This window comes from Pseudonaja textilis, chromosome 17, assembly GCF_049901715.1.
Source record: "Pseudonaja textilis isolate UNSWEBS1 chromosome 17, rPseTex1.2, whole genome shotgun sequence".
Taxonomy (NCBI): domain Eukaryota; kingdom Metazoa; phylum Chordata; class Lepidosauria; order Squamata; family Elapidae; genus Pseudonaja; species Pseudonaja textilis.
Window position 1 is genome coordinate 8,676,494 of NC_142006.1, and position 14,089 is coordinate 8,690,582.

At 45.7% G+C, this 14,089-nt stretch overlaps 1 protein-coding gene across 1 annotated transcript in view; it reads left to right on the forward strand.

Annotated features, from left to right (window-relative positions):
- CCDC180 (coiled-coil domain containing 180) overlaps positions 1-14,089 on the forward strand; it is a 28,464-nt gene that overhangs the window by 220 nt on the left and 14,155 nt on the right. Inside the window, exons 2-20 of the mRNA XM_026712433.2 lie at positions 80-210; positions 435-622; positions 1,152-1,240; positions 1,811-1,920; positions 2,225-2,353; positions 2,791-2,901; positions 3,087-3,182; positions 3,899-4,062; positions 4,562-4,681; positions 5,417-5,496; positions 5,997-6,085; positions 6,775-6,897; positions 7,321-7,494; positions 8,494-8,609; positions 8,894-9,020; positions 10,117-10,168; positions 11,746-11,978; positions 12,554-12,774; positions 13,478-13,653. Coding sequence (XP_026568218.2) covers positions 103-210; positions 435-622; positions 1,152-1,240; positions 1,811-1,920; positions 2,225-2,353; positions 2,791-2,901; positions 3,087-3,182; positions 3,899-4,062; positions 4,562-4,681; positions 5,417-5,496; positions 5,997-6,085; positions 6,775-6,897; positions 7,321-7,494; positions 8,494-8,609; positions 8,894-9,020; positions 10,117-10,168; positions 11,746-11,978; positions 12,554-12,774; positions 13,478-13,653 — 2,506 coding nt within the window. The 5' untranslated portion in view covers positions 80-102. The remainder of the gene's footprint in view (positions 1-79; positions 211-434; positions 623-1,151; positions 1,241-1,810; positions 1,921-2,224; positions 2,354-2,790; positions 2,902-3,086; positions 3,183-3,898; positions 4,063-4,561; positions 4,682-5,416; positions 5,497-5,996; positions 6,086-6,774; positions 6,898-7,320; positions 7,495-8,493; positions 8,610-8,893; positions 9,021-10,116; positions 10,169-11,745; positions 11,979-12,553; positions 12,775-13,477; positions 13,654-14,089) is intronic.

The window sequence follows — 14,089 nt, forward strand, 5'->3', positions numbered from 1 at the left end:
CGGAGGGGAGGGAGAGAGAGAATATTTGCATTCCCGCCGTTCCTAACCGCCGCTGACTTTCGTCCGTTGGTTTCTTTAGTTAAACCCGGGAAGCGCCCCGCCATGTGCAAATCCAGCAAGAGTTCCCACGGGCTTCCCATCACCAGCACGGTGGGGGTCGCCCGGGTCCTGCCCAGCGGGAAGGTCTACAGGCAGATCTTCGACGACGAGGTGTGTGTAACGTGTTTGGATGGAATTGCAGAAAATTGTGTTTTCCTTGTTTTGTTTACATTTTCTTTTTACTTCTTTGTTTTGGTTCATGGTTGGGAGCTGCCTAGAGTATCCCTGCGGCAACATGGGTAGTAAATAAATGTAGTAATAATAATAATAATATTAATAATAAAAATAATCACAGTCACTTCTATTTTTTTTCTTTTCTGTTTTGATTTGCTAAGATCAACCTGGTGCATGCTCTGGGGCGGGCTAGGAACAAGATCACCCAGCACAAAGTCCTCCCAGGAAAGATCCCGTTGGTGAGGGATTTGGAAAGAAGGACCAGCTATGGATTCTTGTCCGAGCGCCAGGAGATCTGGAGCAAGGCAATGCCCAACGATCAGCTCACCGAAAACCCAGTGCAATACAAGTAAGGAAGGTCAATTTGAGCAGAATTTGGAGGCCGGGATTTCTGTTGCTAAGCAGAGCGGTTTTTAAGCGAGTCACGCTCGATTTTACTTTCTGCCATGGTTATTAAGCGAAGCGCTGCAGCTGTTAAGGACAAAGAGCCCTCAACATACAATAGTTCATTTAGTGACCGTTTGAAGTTGCAACAGCACTGAAAAAAAGTGACTTTAGGACCGTTTTTCACATTTGCAACCATTGCAGTCACGTGATCAAAATTAGGACTCTTTGCAACTGGCTCGTATTTACGACGGTCGCAGTGTTCCAGGGCTCACGTGAGCCCCCTTTTGCGACCTTCTGACAAGTCAACAAGGGGAGAGCCAGATGTGACTAACTTAACAACGGCAAGTAATTCACTTACTAACTGCCCCCCCCCCAAAAAAGATCGTAAAATGAGACAAAAGTGACTCAACACATGTCCCGCTTATCAACAGGAATGTTGGGCTCAGGGGTGGTCGGAACTTGAGGGCAAAGTTTTCCCTTTCCTGCTGCAGGGAGGCTGTGACTCAGGCACGTGCGAAGGCTAAAGAAAGCGAGAGTGTAATCGCTGCGCGGGAAGTCAGAGGCCTTGCCGATGTCATTGGTAAATATTAACACTTTTAATTGTGTCAAGTTGCCGTTTGGGCTGAACTGAAAGCTCATTTTTAAAAAAAAATATTTAGTTATATCGTTGCAAAACACCATTTAGGATGACGGAAGAAAAATCTTGCGGGTTTTTAAAGATTTCTTTTATTATTAAATTATTCCTTTTATTGTTTTTATAAATAACTCCAGGCAATGAATGAACCTAATGCTCTTTCCTCGTCCTATTTTCCCCATAACAGAAACCCAGAGAGGTGGGTTGGGCTAAGAGAGAGGGACTGGCTCAAAGGTATCCAGGTGGTTTGCACACCTAAAGCAAGACTAGAACTCCCAGTCTCCTAGTGGTTGGCCCAAAGGCATTTGTGCCTAAAGCTTGAGTAGAACTCACCATCTCTTGGTTTCTAGCCTGGTGCCTTAAGCACTGGACCAAACTGCCTGACTCTTTTTTCCTATTTTTGTGCCTCTTAAGAAATTCAGGAAACAGCCTTTCCCCAAATCCAGCCTCTGAATACCCAATAACTAAACAAACCGGGGTTTAGCCCTGATCTCTGTCCGAAATCCATCCTCTCAGTTTCAGATAAAAGAACCAGCGACATCGTGGAGCGTATCTACAAGAACAAAAAGTTGCGTTACGAAGAAGTTGTGGCCCAGTTCAAGCAGGAACTAGCATGTGTCGGAAAGGTGAGGCTAGGCCGTTTTAAGCTCAAGCTGGATTTTTTTATTCGTCCTTCTTACAGGTAAGTCCACCAATCGTTTAAAGGGCAAAAAACAAACCCAAACCCATTCAGATGAATGGGTTTGGATTTATGACTGCAAAATTCACTTAACAATCACCATTAAAAATGGAAGTCTGGTTCAATCGTGTCTCAGCTTAAACGAAAGGCATTTCAGTTTGAATTTGTACACGTAATCATGTCAGAACCTAAGCTGGATTCTGTTTCATCTGTCAGGAAAAAAAACAAAAGAAAAACCCCTTTGTTTTCAGGAAATTGAAGAATGCTATGCGAAGCATGGGAAATCTTTGTTGATCCAGTTACAAGAATCGGATCAGGCTTTTGAAGCCTTTTTTCGTATCTCTGAAAGCGACATCACTTTAATCTCCTACACTATAGAGGTAAGCAGATGGTTCCTTATCCCCCCCCTGAAAAAATCTTGGTCGCTACTGCTTAATTTTTCCCGCGTTTGGAGCAAATCAAGCCAATGTGGAGTTTGATCCCAGGCCACTTTTCTCCATTTTCTGTGAAAATTTTATTTATTTACTTATTTAATTTATATTGCCGCCTACTCGCCCATGACGACTCGAGGCGGTTTACACAATGCAAAACCATATTTAAAGCAAAAAATAAAAATAAAAAAACAATAAAAGTAACAAAAAGGATCAAATAAATTAAATTTGACCTTCCAGCAAGTAAAAATCCATTTTCGTTTAACAGCCATGTGACTAGCGGGAGTCCCCATCTTTTCTGCTGGCCACTAAAAAGACCAAAGGAGTATCTTTTTAGTTGACATCTTGTGAACGTTGCGGTGTTACGGTGCATCCCTTCTTTCCAGGACTTTGAGAAAACGTGGGCCCACCTTTTCCAAGAGACCCAGCAAAGAAGGCAGTGGATTCGAGACCTGGATGACGCTTTACACCAGTGTGAGGTGGACCGGGCAGAACAGGTGAGTCATGAGCGTTTCGACTTCGCACGTCTGTCCTGCCTTTTAGCAAAAAATAAAATAAAATACCAGGGTGGGGAAAAACAGGTTAGAAACTGCATACCATAAGGTTTCCTTGAGGAGGGGGTTTGAGGTCCCTCCTAACCCTTCTGTCCCCTGACCTTCCTCTTCATCGCTTGCCTTTCCAGATCACGGTGGTATTGAGCAAATACACCAAGATGCTAGAGGACATCGCCTATCTCCTAACCTCGGATCTCCACAGATTCATGCACAAGGAAGCCATGGTAAAAATCCTTCCCCTTGAGATCTCAGGGGCTGCCCCTAAGAAGAGGGAGTCAAGCTGTTCTCTTCTCTTTTCCCTTCCCTTTCCTTCCCTTCTCTCCTCTCTATTTTTCTTCTCTCTAATTCTATTATATTCCTCTATTCTATTCCATTCCATATTTTATCTTCTCTTCTCCCCTCTCTATTTCTCCTCTCTCAATTTCTCTTCTCTTCTATTCTGAGATCTGGGGGTCTGCAGTAAGAATCAATTGAAACATTATACAAGGTAATCCTTGGCTTACAACCGTTCGTTTACTGACCACTCCAAGTTACAACGGCACCCTAGAAAGTGACGTATGACAAAAGCTTTCCAAATTACGACCACTCTAGCCCACCTTGGTCACGTGGCTGAATTCGGACGCTTGTATTTATGACGGTTTGCGGTGTCCATGTCCGTGTGAGGTGATCCCCTTTCACAACGCAAAACATGCATGTATTCCTCTCATTAGGAGCACAATCGAGCCCCAAATCTCCGTGGCAGCAGCTCAGTGGTTTTCTAAGCCCCATTCTACGACCTTCCTTGCCCCAGTTGTTAAGTGAATCTGGCTTCCCTGTTGACTTGCCATGTCCGAAGGTCGTAACAAGGGGACCATGGACACCGCGACCGTCCGTGTGAAAAATGAAGTCCCCCTTTTTTCCAGCCTCTGCACCTCACCGGCTCTCTCCTCTCTGCTCCCAGATGATCAACCAAGCTCTCCTGGCCAATCGGAGGGCGACCTCCAAGTTGTTCCTTAACCTGATGGAGGCCAACCTCAAGAGGGATTCCTTCTATCGCCAACAGCTGGAAGAGAGGAAGGAGGTCTGGAAAGCCGTGCAGAAGAAGCATATCATTTCCAGTTTCCGGTGAGGGGGGGGGTCGCAAGGGGAGAGGGGGACACTGTTCTCTTAGGAGACATCCTTGCTTGTGAACCCCAGAAATGTCAGGCGGCCAAGCTGTAGCCCAGGAGATTAGGATCTCTTCCTCTGCCCTCCCCGTCTCCTTTTGCCTTCCGTCTTTCCCAACAAGTTGTCTACATTTGAATAAACCTCCTCCTCCTCCTTCTCCCCGTCCTCCGTCTCCCTGCACACCCCAATCCCTTCTAGCACTGATGGTGTGACCTAGCTGGGTCATGAAATGCCTGCAAGAGAACCACCCAGCTCAGGGAGCACCAAGGACCCCACAGTCCTCCTCTTCCTGATTCCGCAGAACATACTTTTAAAAACGTTGACCTATCCGATAAAACTACAGTCAGCATCCTCCTTCGGGGCCTCCTGAAAACCTTTCCGCTTTTTTTTTTCTTTTAAAAAAGAGAAACCAAACCATATTTTATTTCTCGCCTGACGTTTGCTTTTAATCTCACAGAGAGTTTATGGGAAGTGAACGAATACAGAACCCAAGTGCTGTGAAAATGGAATTGGAGAGCATGCTAGAAGATCAGCGATCGCTGGCCCAAAAAAGAAAGGAACATTTATTCTCCCTGGGGTAGGCAAACATACAAAAATATAACATCTAAATATAATAGATAGATAGATAGATAGATAGATAGATAGATAGATAGATAGATAGATAGATAGATAGATAGATAGATAGATAGATAGATAGATAGATAGATAGATAGATAGATAGATAGATAGATAGATAGATAGATAGATGGTAGCGCTGGCTGCTAGTATACAGGAAGTCTTCGACTTAACGACCCCAAATTCCAGCCCCGAAATATCTGCCTAGCTAAGCGAGGCAGTTGTTGTGGGGAGCTTTGCCCAATTCTATGACCTCCCTTGCCACAGTTGTTAAACGGATCTCCGTAAATTGTTAAGTTAGTAGCACAGTTGTTATTTGGAGGAGACCTCCCGACGGAAGAAGGGGTTCATGTGACTCCAGCCGTCATAAATGCGAGGACAGTTGCCAAGCATCCGAATTTTGATCACGTGTCCTTAACAGGGACCTTAACTTAATGGTGACCTTAACGGGGGTTACATCACTTTTTTTCAGTGCTGTTGTGACTTAGAATGAATGAATGGCTGGAAGTAAATAGGCTAGCTATATATTTCTGTTTTAAACATGAATTGTTTTGCCAGAAATCCTCCCCCGACCCCCCAAATTCTACCAATTTTCCTCGAGAGTTTTCTCTTACCCTTCCACCCAAACCTTTTGCATTTCCGCCTTCATTCTCTTCAATGTGTTTTCTCTTCCTTTTTTTCTTTTTTTAATTCATAGCTCTTTGTTGCCTTTGAAGCATACGCAGGCCGAAATCAACGAATGGTACCAGTCTCTGGTAGAATTAAATAAGCGAATAGGTGAGGAGCCGAGGATACTGATTGAAAATGGACGGGTGGTTTATATCCCACGTACAGGGGCCTTCCCTGATTCCTGCCCTAAAACAACAGCCCTGTGGGGTAGGCTGGGCAGAGAGAGAGAGTTGACCACAGCCAAGTCACCCAACCTAGTTGGGACTTGAGTATTCCTACCAGCATATTGCACTGCTTGCCAGTAGTCTAGATTTTAAAAAGGCTTTCCCAAAGTGACTCTTTCTCTCTTGTTTCCCTTCTTCTTTCCTTGCTTCTCTCTCTCTCTCTCTCTCTCTTTCCCTTCCTTCCTTTCCTTGCTCCCTCTTTTTCTCCCTTCCTTCCTCCCTTCCTTTCCTTCCTTTTCTTTTTCTTTCCTTCCTCCCCTCTTTCCTTCTTTCCTTCCTTCCCCTTCCCTCCGTCCCACCGTCTCTTCCTTCCTCCCTTCTTCCCCTTCCTTCCTTCCTTCCTTCCTTCCTTCCTTCCTTCCTTCCTTCCTTTCTCACCTCAAGACACTCACAACGTCCAGTCCATAATGAGAATTCGCCTCCAGTATGAGAAGGTTTGTCAGGAGTGTTTGGAAAAACTCCAAGAATGCAAGGTGAGTTTTAAAATAGGTGCGGGCATAAGGTGTTTTCTAAGTGTGGCTGATCTTATCCCTTTTTTAAAAAACAGAAAGAAAGAAAATGTGCATAATAAGATCTTTTATTCACCCGAAGGGAAGCTGTTTTCCCCATGGGATTTTTAGAGAGAGAGGAAACTGTCTACTTCCGTTGCTATACAGGTAGTTCTCAATCCACAACCACAACTGAGCCCAATTTTCGTTTGGTTTCTTGGTTGCAAAGTGAGATTAAGTGAATTTTAGCACATTTGACACGGTCGTTCAGCGAATCTGGCTTGACTTCGCTGGTCAGAAGGTCGTAAAAAGGGGATCGTATGACCCCAGGGACGCTGCGGCCGTCATAAAAACGAGTCAGTTGCCAAGCCTCTGAATTTGTGGATGCTGCAACAGTCATAAGTGTGAAAGGGGGCCCTAAAGTCACTTTTTGTCATTGACGTTGTGACTTCGAATGGCCCACAAACTGTTCCTAAGTCAAGGACTGCCTGCACCTTCCATCAAAAACTGTTGACTTCCAAGGAAAGCGAATGTAAGAAAACGATCGTTCTTCCTTTGAGTCAGTGTAAACTGTTGTTTTTCCCCCTGGATTCTAGGCGTGGCATGGAAACGGTGCCTTAGAAATTGCAGGCCAGCAATTCAATCCTTGTTCTTTTTCTTCCCTCCCTCTTTAGCAAAATCTGATCGACATGAAGATTTGCACCCCCAAAGAAGCCGAGAAGATTGTAAACCCCAGTTTCTATCAGTTAATCGGGGAGCTGCAGCTTCAATTTGAAGTCAAGATAGAGAAGATGGATGTAAGTGTAGCCCCCTCCCATCAGTGGGACGGGGAAGCTCATTAAAAGAAAGGAGAAGGGAGAAGGGGAAAATCTCATTTAAAAAAACGGGAAAAGAGGCTTTTAAAAAAATTTAAAAATCTGGGAGAAAATCTCTTTCTCTGGCCATCTTTCCTCCCTCCCTTCTTTCTTTCTTTCTTTCTTTCTTTCTTTCTTTCCTTCCTCCCTCCCTTCCTTTCTTTCTTCCTTCCTTCCTTCCTTCCTTCCTTCCTTCCTTCCTTCTTTCTTCCTTCTTTCTTTCTTTCTTTCTTTCCTTTCTTTCTTTCTTTCTGAGGTTCAGTTTTTTTCCTCCCAGGGGTTCCATCCAAGCCTTCCCTGGTCAGGATTGTCTCTTTTTCCCATCTCCTCCATGGATCTTTTCTCATTCTTCCCGATTGTTTCCAGGCCGACTTCGAATACTTGGTTAAAAACAGTGAAATCAACTGCAGGCACCTCTATCAGTACTTCCAAGATGTCCTGGCCATCTTCGACGTCCACCAGCAGAAACTCATCCAACAGGACCACGAACTTCAGAAAGCTTTAAACGATTGTCGTTGCAAGCACGAAAACATGAACAAGGTCAGAGCGCCGGTCCCCGTTTGGGGATGGGGGTTTGCCTGGGAGGAGACTGCAAAAAAATAAATAAATTGAGAAATTGGATCCTGGGTAAAGATCCTTTGGAGAGGATCTCCAGGGAGCAATTTTTCTGCTCTCCGTTTAGTTTTCTAAGGTCCTTTTTGTCTAATCTGAAACTTCTCTCTGGAAGATGCAGACCGCTTTCTCTCTCCCTCGCCCGTTTTTGGAGGATGCAAAAAGAAGAACATTATTTTGGAGCGATCTGCCTTTTTAACAAATGGGGCTTTGTTTTGAGGGGGGAAATTCCAGGCTGTCCACTTTAGAATTATTCTAGGGTCCCTCTGAGATTGTTTGTTTGTTTGTTTGTTTCAGACCTTTCATTACCCAGCTAGGTAACATCATCAGTGCTGCAAGGAGTGAGGTTTGCTCTCTGCTTATATACAGTGGCTTGCCCTGTCAATGTTGGTGGGAATGTTTGTGGTGGTTCCTTGATGAGACTTTTGTTTATAGTTGGATCGTTTGTCTGAGTTGGTAGTTCTTTGTTTGGGGGGATTAAGCAAAACCCACTCCCTTCTAGCACCGATGACGTTACGTAGTTGGGTCGTGAAATGTCTGCAATAAAAGAACCAAAGTCAGAGAGCACCAAGAACGCCATCCTCTTCCTTCTCCTCCCCTTTCTCCTCCTCCTCCTCCTCCTCCTCCTCCTCCTCCTCTTCTTCCTCTCTGCAAACCCCACTCCCCTCTAGCACTGATATTACCTAGTAGTAATGATGCAGAAAACCACCCAGCTCAGAGAGCACCAGGCACTCTGTGTATCATTATTCTTAGCCTTTCCTGCCCCCCCCACCCCCAGTGTCAAAGCAGCTTAAAAGAACATTTTGTTTGCAGGCTGGTTCTTAAAATGAGCTCCTTCCATGCATCAGCTAAAATCATTCTAATATGCAACTGGTTTATATATATATATATATACAAAACCTCTCTTTGTTTTCGGCCCGCAACTAGCTAAGGGAGATGAATCTGGACATCACAGTGGACAAACTCAGGATGCAGAGCAACGATGAGAAGCTGAAAGCTTACCTCGAGAAGGTTTATGCTGCCTTGGACATCATTCACAACGGGTACGAGAAGGACCGCCTAGAGTTGCTTTGAGGGGTTTGGACCCATTTGAGGAAGAAAATCTCTGCTTTCAGTTTAGTTTAGTTTACTTGGTTATGGAGAAGGTCACCGGCAGTTTTCCGTTCAGTTGTTTCCTGAGAAGTCTCAGGTAGCATAATAATAATATAATCAATTTATAATAATTTGGGTGGGGGGGGCGCTCATCCTCCCACTAGAATGTGAACTGCTGCAGTTTGGAGAAAGGAGGTTGGAAAGGTTCAGATTCCCCTGTTTTCCTTTCGTCAAGGTACACCGTCTTCCATCAAGACCTCTTGTCTAAAGTGACAGCTTACCCGCGTCATGTTCGGCACGAGCTTCTTTCCTACAGCGCGGCCATCAGCCGATATTTTTACGTCCTGGGCAGCTACAAAGGGGTAGGCAGAAAAAAAACAAAAAACACAGACCGCTTAATACAACATGCATGAAGCTTAGCCGGCACTCAGAGACGCCCGTCAAACAGCCGCCGGTGGGATTTAGAGCCTGAATTCCCAGTCCTTCTGAATGGCGGTTTAGAGGAGAATGCAGGGTGACAAAAAGTTGGCTGCCGTACCAGCATCTCGCAAATCCGGTGGCGCTGGAGCTCCACTTCCCCTCCTCCTGGTCAGCTTTGGTAGCCCTATTGAGACCAGATGCTCCCACGATGCCCCATTTTGAGCCTGGGAAAACGGGAGGAGGGGAATTTCCTGGAGCGTAGGTAGTTAGACATCGCAACATTCTTTTTCTAACTCAAGGTCATGTTAGTTTGCGCATAAGTGAGGGGGAAGTCTTACGTTGGGACGGATGGCGATTGGGGCACGGGATGCGAGGATGGGCGCAGGGGATGGAGTTTGTCGGTTTTACTTGCTGCACAGAAGCCGGGGACTGTCGGGTTCGGGATTCCCACAATTGTGCCGGTTTACTATCCAGATTAGAAAAAGAACTTTTGAGAAGATCTGTCTGTCTGGGAGTTATTGGTTGGAGTGGAGGTTTTCTGGAAGGCTGGCACTCTTCTTATACCCCTGTGGATTAGGGGGAGCGCCTGGTTGAGCTGCTTCCAGATTTTATCTTGTTCTGGACCTTGGAAAAGAAGGCGCTTTGACGCTTTTCTCTATACTTTTAGCCTTCCTGCGGCACGAATTTCCAGGCCTGTTCCATCTAACAAATACGTTTTAGCTGCCAATCCAAATCACAACCACAAAAATACAAGTGAAGCCCTGCTTTGCCACCCTGGTCTGAACAAGCCATGCCAGTCTCTTTATTTGGGGTGTGGCTTCTTATCCTGGTTAGATTGCTTCTTAATACAGTGGATTCGATCCGTCTTTCCGCGTTGCTTGGTGGATTCGTGGGCAGTTTATTTAAAGCCAGGATGGACCTTGTGTTAATTGTTCCTTACGCTGATGTTGCGGGAAATGGTTGTGGGTTTTGGTTTTTTGTTTTTACTCTCCCTTTCTCCCTCTCCCCTATTTTTCTCCATTTTTATTTTTATTTTAGAAGACCTTAAAGAAATCGGGAGGCTCAGATGAAGGAAGAGGGGAAGATGGAGGTAAGGATTACATCCCATGAAGTCCTTTTTTTTTTTTTCAAATACGGCTAGTTCCTCCCCAATTTCTATCCAAGTTGGTTGTTAAGTAATTTTTTTAATAAACTTTATTAGTCTTTTATATCTTTAAAAACCGAAGCAAAAAATATACATATTATGACATTAACAGTATCTGACATCTATCTCATAAACTTCTATTTTGTGCTTATTTACAAATATGTACAATTTATGCAAATGTAAACCTTTATAGGTTGCTTCTCATTAATTCTTTCATCTCCCATTTGTCTTAATTCAATCCAATCATAGCCATTTCCCCCAAATTTTATAATATTCAGAGTCCTCCTTCTCTCATAACATCAGGGTTAATTTATCCATCTCAGCACTCGCCATTATTATTTGTTAAGTAATTTTTAAAAAACAACTGTTTCCCGCCCTCTTTGAAGTTCGCTGCCATTGTTAAGCGAATCGGGAGGTCGTTATGTGAATCCAGCTCCCTCCTGTTGACTTTGCTACCAGCCTCCGGTCAGCTCCCATGGATGTCCTCACCTTACAGCTGCCCGTTTAAGCAAAGTTTGAAATTTCAACAGCACTGAGAAAAAGTAACATCTGGCTGTTTTTCACACCGACATCCCCTTGGTCGCGGGATCAAAATTCAGACCTTTTGGCAGCCGGTTCATATTTACGAAGGCCAGAGTGCCCCATGATCTATTTTTGTGACTTCCGGACAAGCGAAGTCTGGGAAAGCCAGATTCACTTAATAATAGTTTGAATTGACTTAACAACTGCAGTGAAACACTGGTTACTATTCATGGCTAGCAACACGGTTGCTAACAACTGTGGCAAGAAAGCGCGTAAAACTCGCTTAACCACGGTCTCCCTGAGCAACGGAAATGTGGGGCTGTTCTGACCCAAACCCTTTTCCAGTAAAACAAACACGAACCAAAGGGAACAGAAACCTTGTAATGATTATTACGAATCCCCGGTTAAAAGGCTGCTGCAAACTAATTAACTTTGATAAGCACAAGCCTTGCCAAAACTATACGAGACTGCCACGAATCACAGATAAGAAATATTCCACAACACAAGAGTCTTCAAATACCAACTTAAGATACTGTAATGTCCACGAGGCTGAGTTTCAAAACGTCTTTGCTTCCTGCGAAGAACGTTGGCTTCACAGCTGGCTTTTATCTTCTTGAAGGAGGGGCCATTACCTTGCAGCCTTACTCCTGAGTCTCCCGTGCTGCTGCAGCTGCTCTCTCCTGCGAGCAACCCTGCGTGCACACGCACTTGGCACAGGCTCCTCAGGAACCTCCTCATCGCTCTTGCCAGCTTCCACAATCTGTGAAGGGTCCTGGCCCCTCATCTAGTCCTCACTCTCCTCAGCCGTCCGCACCTGCTGCCAGCTAACCACAACAGGGGCTCAGGGGCAGATGTAAGCCCAGATGTAAACCTGTAATGGATTGGCCACTGCTGAGGGATGCTGGGAGTTGTAGTTTAGCCACAGCTGGAGGGCCACAGCTTCCCTGTCCAACTTTGAAGGTGCCGGACTGGAATATATTTGGTTGCATTGTTTTGAACAGAAGCAACCGAGGAGACCAAAGAGGGAGAAGAAACAGAAGAGAGCGAGGAAGAGCTGCTTCTGGAAGAGGGGGACGCTGAAGGACCCGATCGTATCGAAGAGGAGGAAGAGGAAGAAACGGAGGCCTCTCCTCGCCGGAGCGGCAAGATCAGCATCAGTGGAGATGACATTGAAAGAGCAGCGGAAGAGAAAGTCTTGGGCCCCAGGGCTCAAGGCAGCACTGAGCCAGACCTGGTGAGCTAAGAGGATCAGGCGACATCCACGCTTCCTTTGTGCGTGGATTACAAGGAGCTTTTCCCACCCCGTTGATCGATTCCTTTCTATCCTGCCTCGGTTATCTTTACAATCCAGCACACCTCCTGCCTTCTGTTTTCCCTACAACAACAACCCTGTGAGGTGGGTTGGGCTGAGAGAGAGGGAGAGAGAGAGAGAGGGACTGGCCAAAAGTTGGCTTTTATGGCTAAGGCAGGACTAGAACTCACCGTCTCCTGGTGACTGGCCCAAAGTCACCCAGTTGACAGTCATGGCTAAGGCAGGACTAGAACTCACCATCACTTTGTGACTGACCCCAAGTCCCCCCCAAGGCTTTCATGCCTAAGATGGAACTAGAACTCCCTGTCTCCAGGTTCTGGGCTCCCATCACTAGACCAGACAGGCTTCCTAAGGGGTTGAAAACATGAATGGAAACTCCTAAAGAAAAGGAACAGAGCTGACTAGAACTTAGTCATTGGTCATCCTCGTGTTTTAAACCACGTTTCAAAAAGAGCAGCTCAGCCGCCTCCCTTCTTATTTTATTATCCTCCTTGCAGACCAAGAAGGAGTCAGACAAGGAGTCCAAGCGGAAGGATGTGATTGTGGAATTCTTCACCACGTCCAGCGAAAACACCTACAAAGTGGTGGAGCACTTGAAGAAGTCCAAGCTGCGGAAACCGGAGAAATATTATGTGGGAAAACTGAAAAGCAGTTCTCTGCCTTCTTATGTGGAGGAAGTGTATCTGTCAGAGGCTTTCTTTAGAGATGTCAGAAGACAGTAAGTACAAACCTTTCTTTCTTTCTTTTTCTCTTTGTCTGTCAATTTCTGTCTCTCTTTCCTTTCTCTCTCTTTCTCTTTTTCTATTTCTTCCTCTCTCTCTCTCTCTCTCTATTTTTGTCTCATATCTCTCCTTCTGTCTCTTTCTCTCTGCGTGTCTCTTTCTTTCTTTCTCTCTCTTCCCTCCCTCCCTCCCTCTCATAAGTTTTCTCCAGTTAAGGAAAAGGATTTCAGGAGTGCTCTAAACCCACCCGCTGAGATACATCAAATTCCTAATAATACACATTTTAAACAGCTCCGGTGAATCCTTTTTAGGAATTTATTTTGGGCCTGGTTGATTTGGGGGCTGCCTGTGCAAAACATAGCAGAACAATCCCCACAAGTCGAGGGTTTAGAGAGACTAGGGGAAATCAGGATGAAACAAGAAACTAAGATATTTTTAATCTGGGTTCTCTATTTCTCGAAAACGTTACTACGGCCACCCACCTTTCAATGGGCAACTCCCCGATTTACGATGCAAGCCTTAGCTAGCCAGGTTAGCATTCAGACATGGCCACAGTAGCCCTTCAGACCCACCCGCCAACCCCAGGATCTACTGGATGCTCTCGCTCCTCCCTTCCTTCTCTCTGTGGCCTTTTGAGGTGGGACCCGCCGCCCGTTTATCATCCAGCTGTTTCTTCCTCTCTGCTCCCTCCCCTGGCAGTCTCCGACTCCAGTTCTTTGAACACCTGGAGCAGTGGTTTGATGACACCCTAGCCAGCACCTGGGTCGTGGTGGTGGTGAAGAAGGAAGAGCTCAGTGCCGAGCTGCAGCTGCGCCTCCATCTTCACGAACCCCGGAGGGAACGTATCGAGAAGGATGTCTACAACGTCAGGATGGGTACGCAGTTCTGGTTCTGTTGTGGCCGTTTCTATCCTCTAGCCGGATCCACTCCCGGTCCTTGCGGTGCGAGTCCTTGGATTGAAGTGTGTCTGTGGGTGGGTGGGGTGGGTGTTATTGAGAGGCCGGGGGACACATTTAAAGACAGTCTTCGACTTAACGGCCACAACCCAGCCCAGAATTTCTCCTGCTAAACGAGGCGAGGTTTGTGGCCTGTCGCATTTTACGACGTTTCATGCCACTGTGGTTAAATGAATCGCTGCAGCTATTGAGTGAATCACGCAGCTGTTAAAGGGAAGGTAGCAAAAGGGGATCGTGTCTCACGCGCACACACAGACACACACACTGCGATCATCATAAGTCCAAATTTTGAGTATTACCCAACAAATCATATCATCAGGTGTCAGGAGGGAGGGAAGAGGAGGAGGAGGAGGAG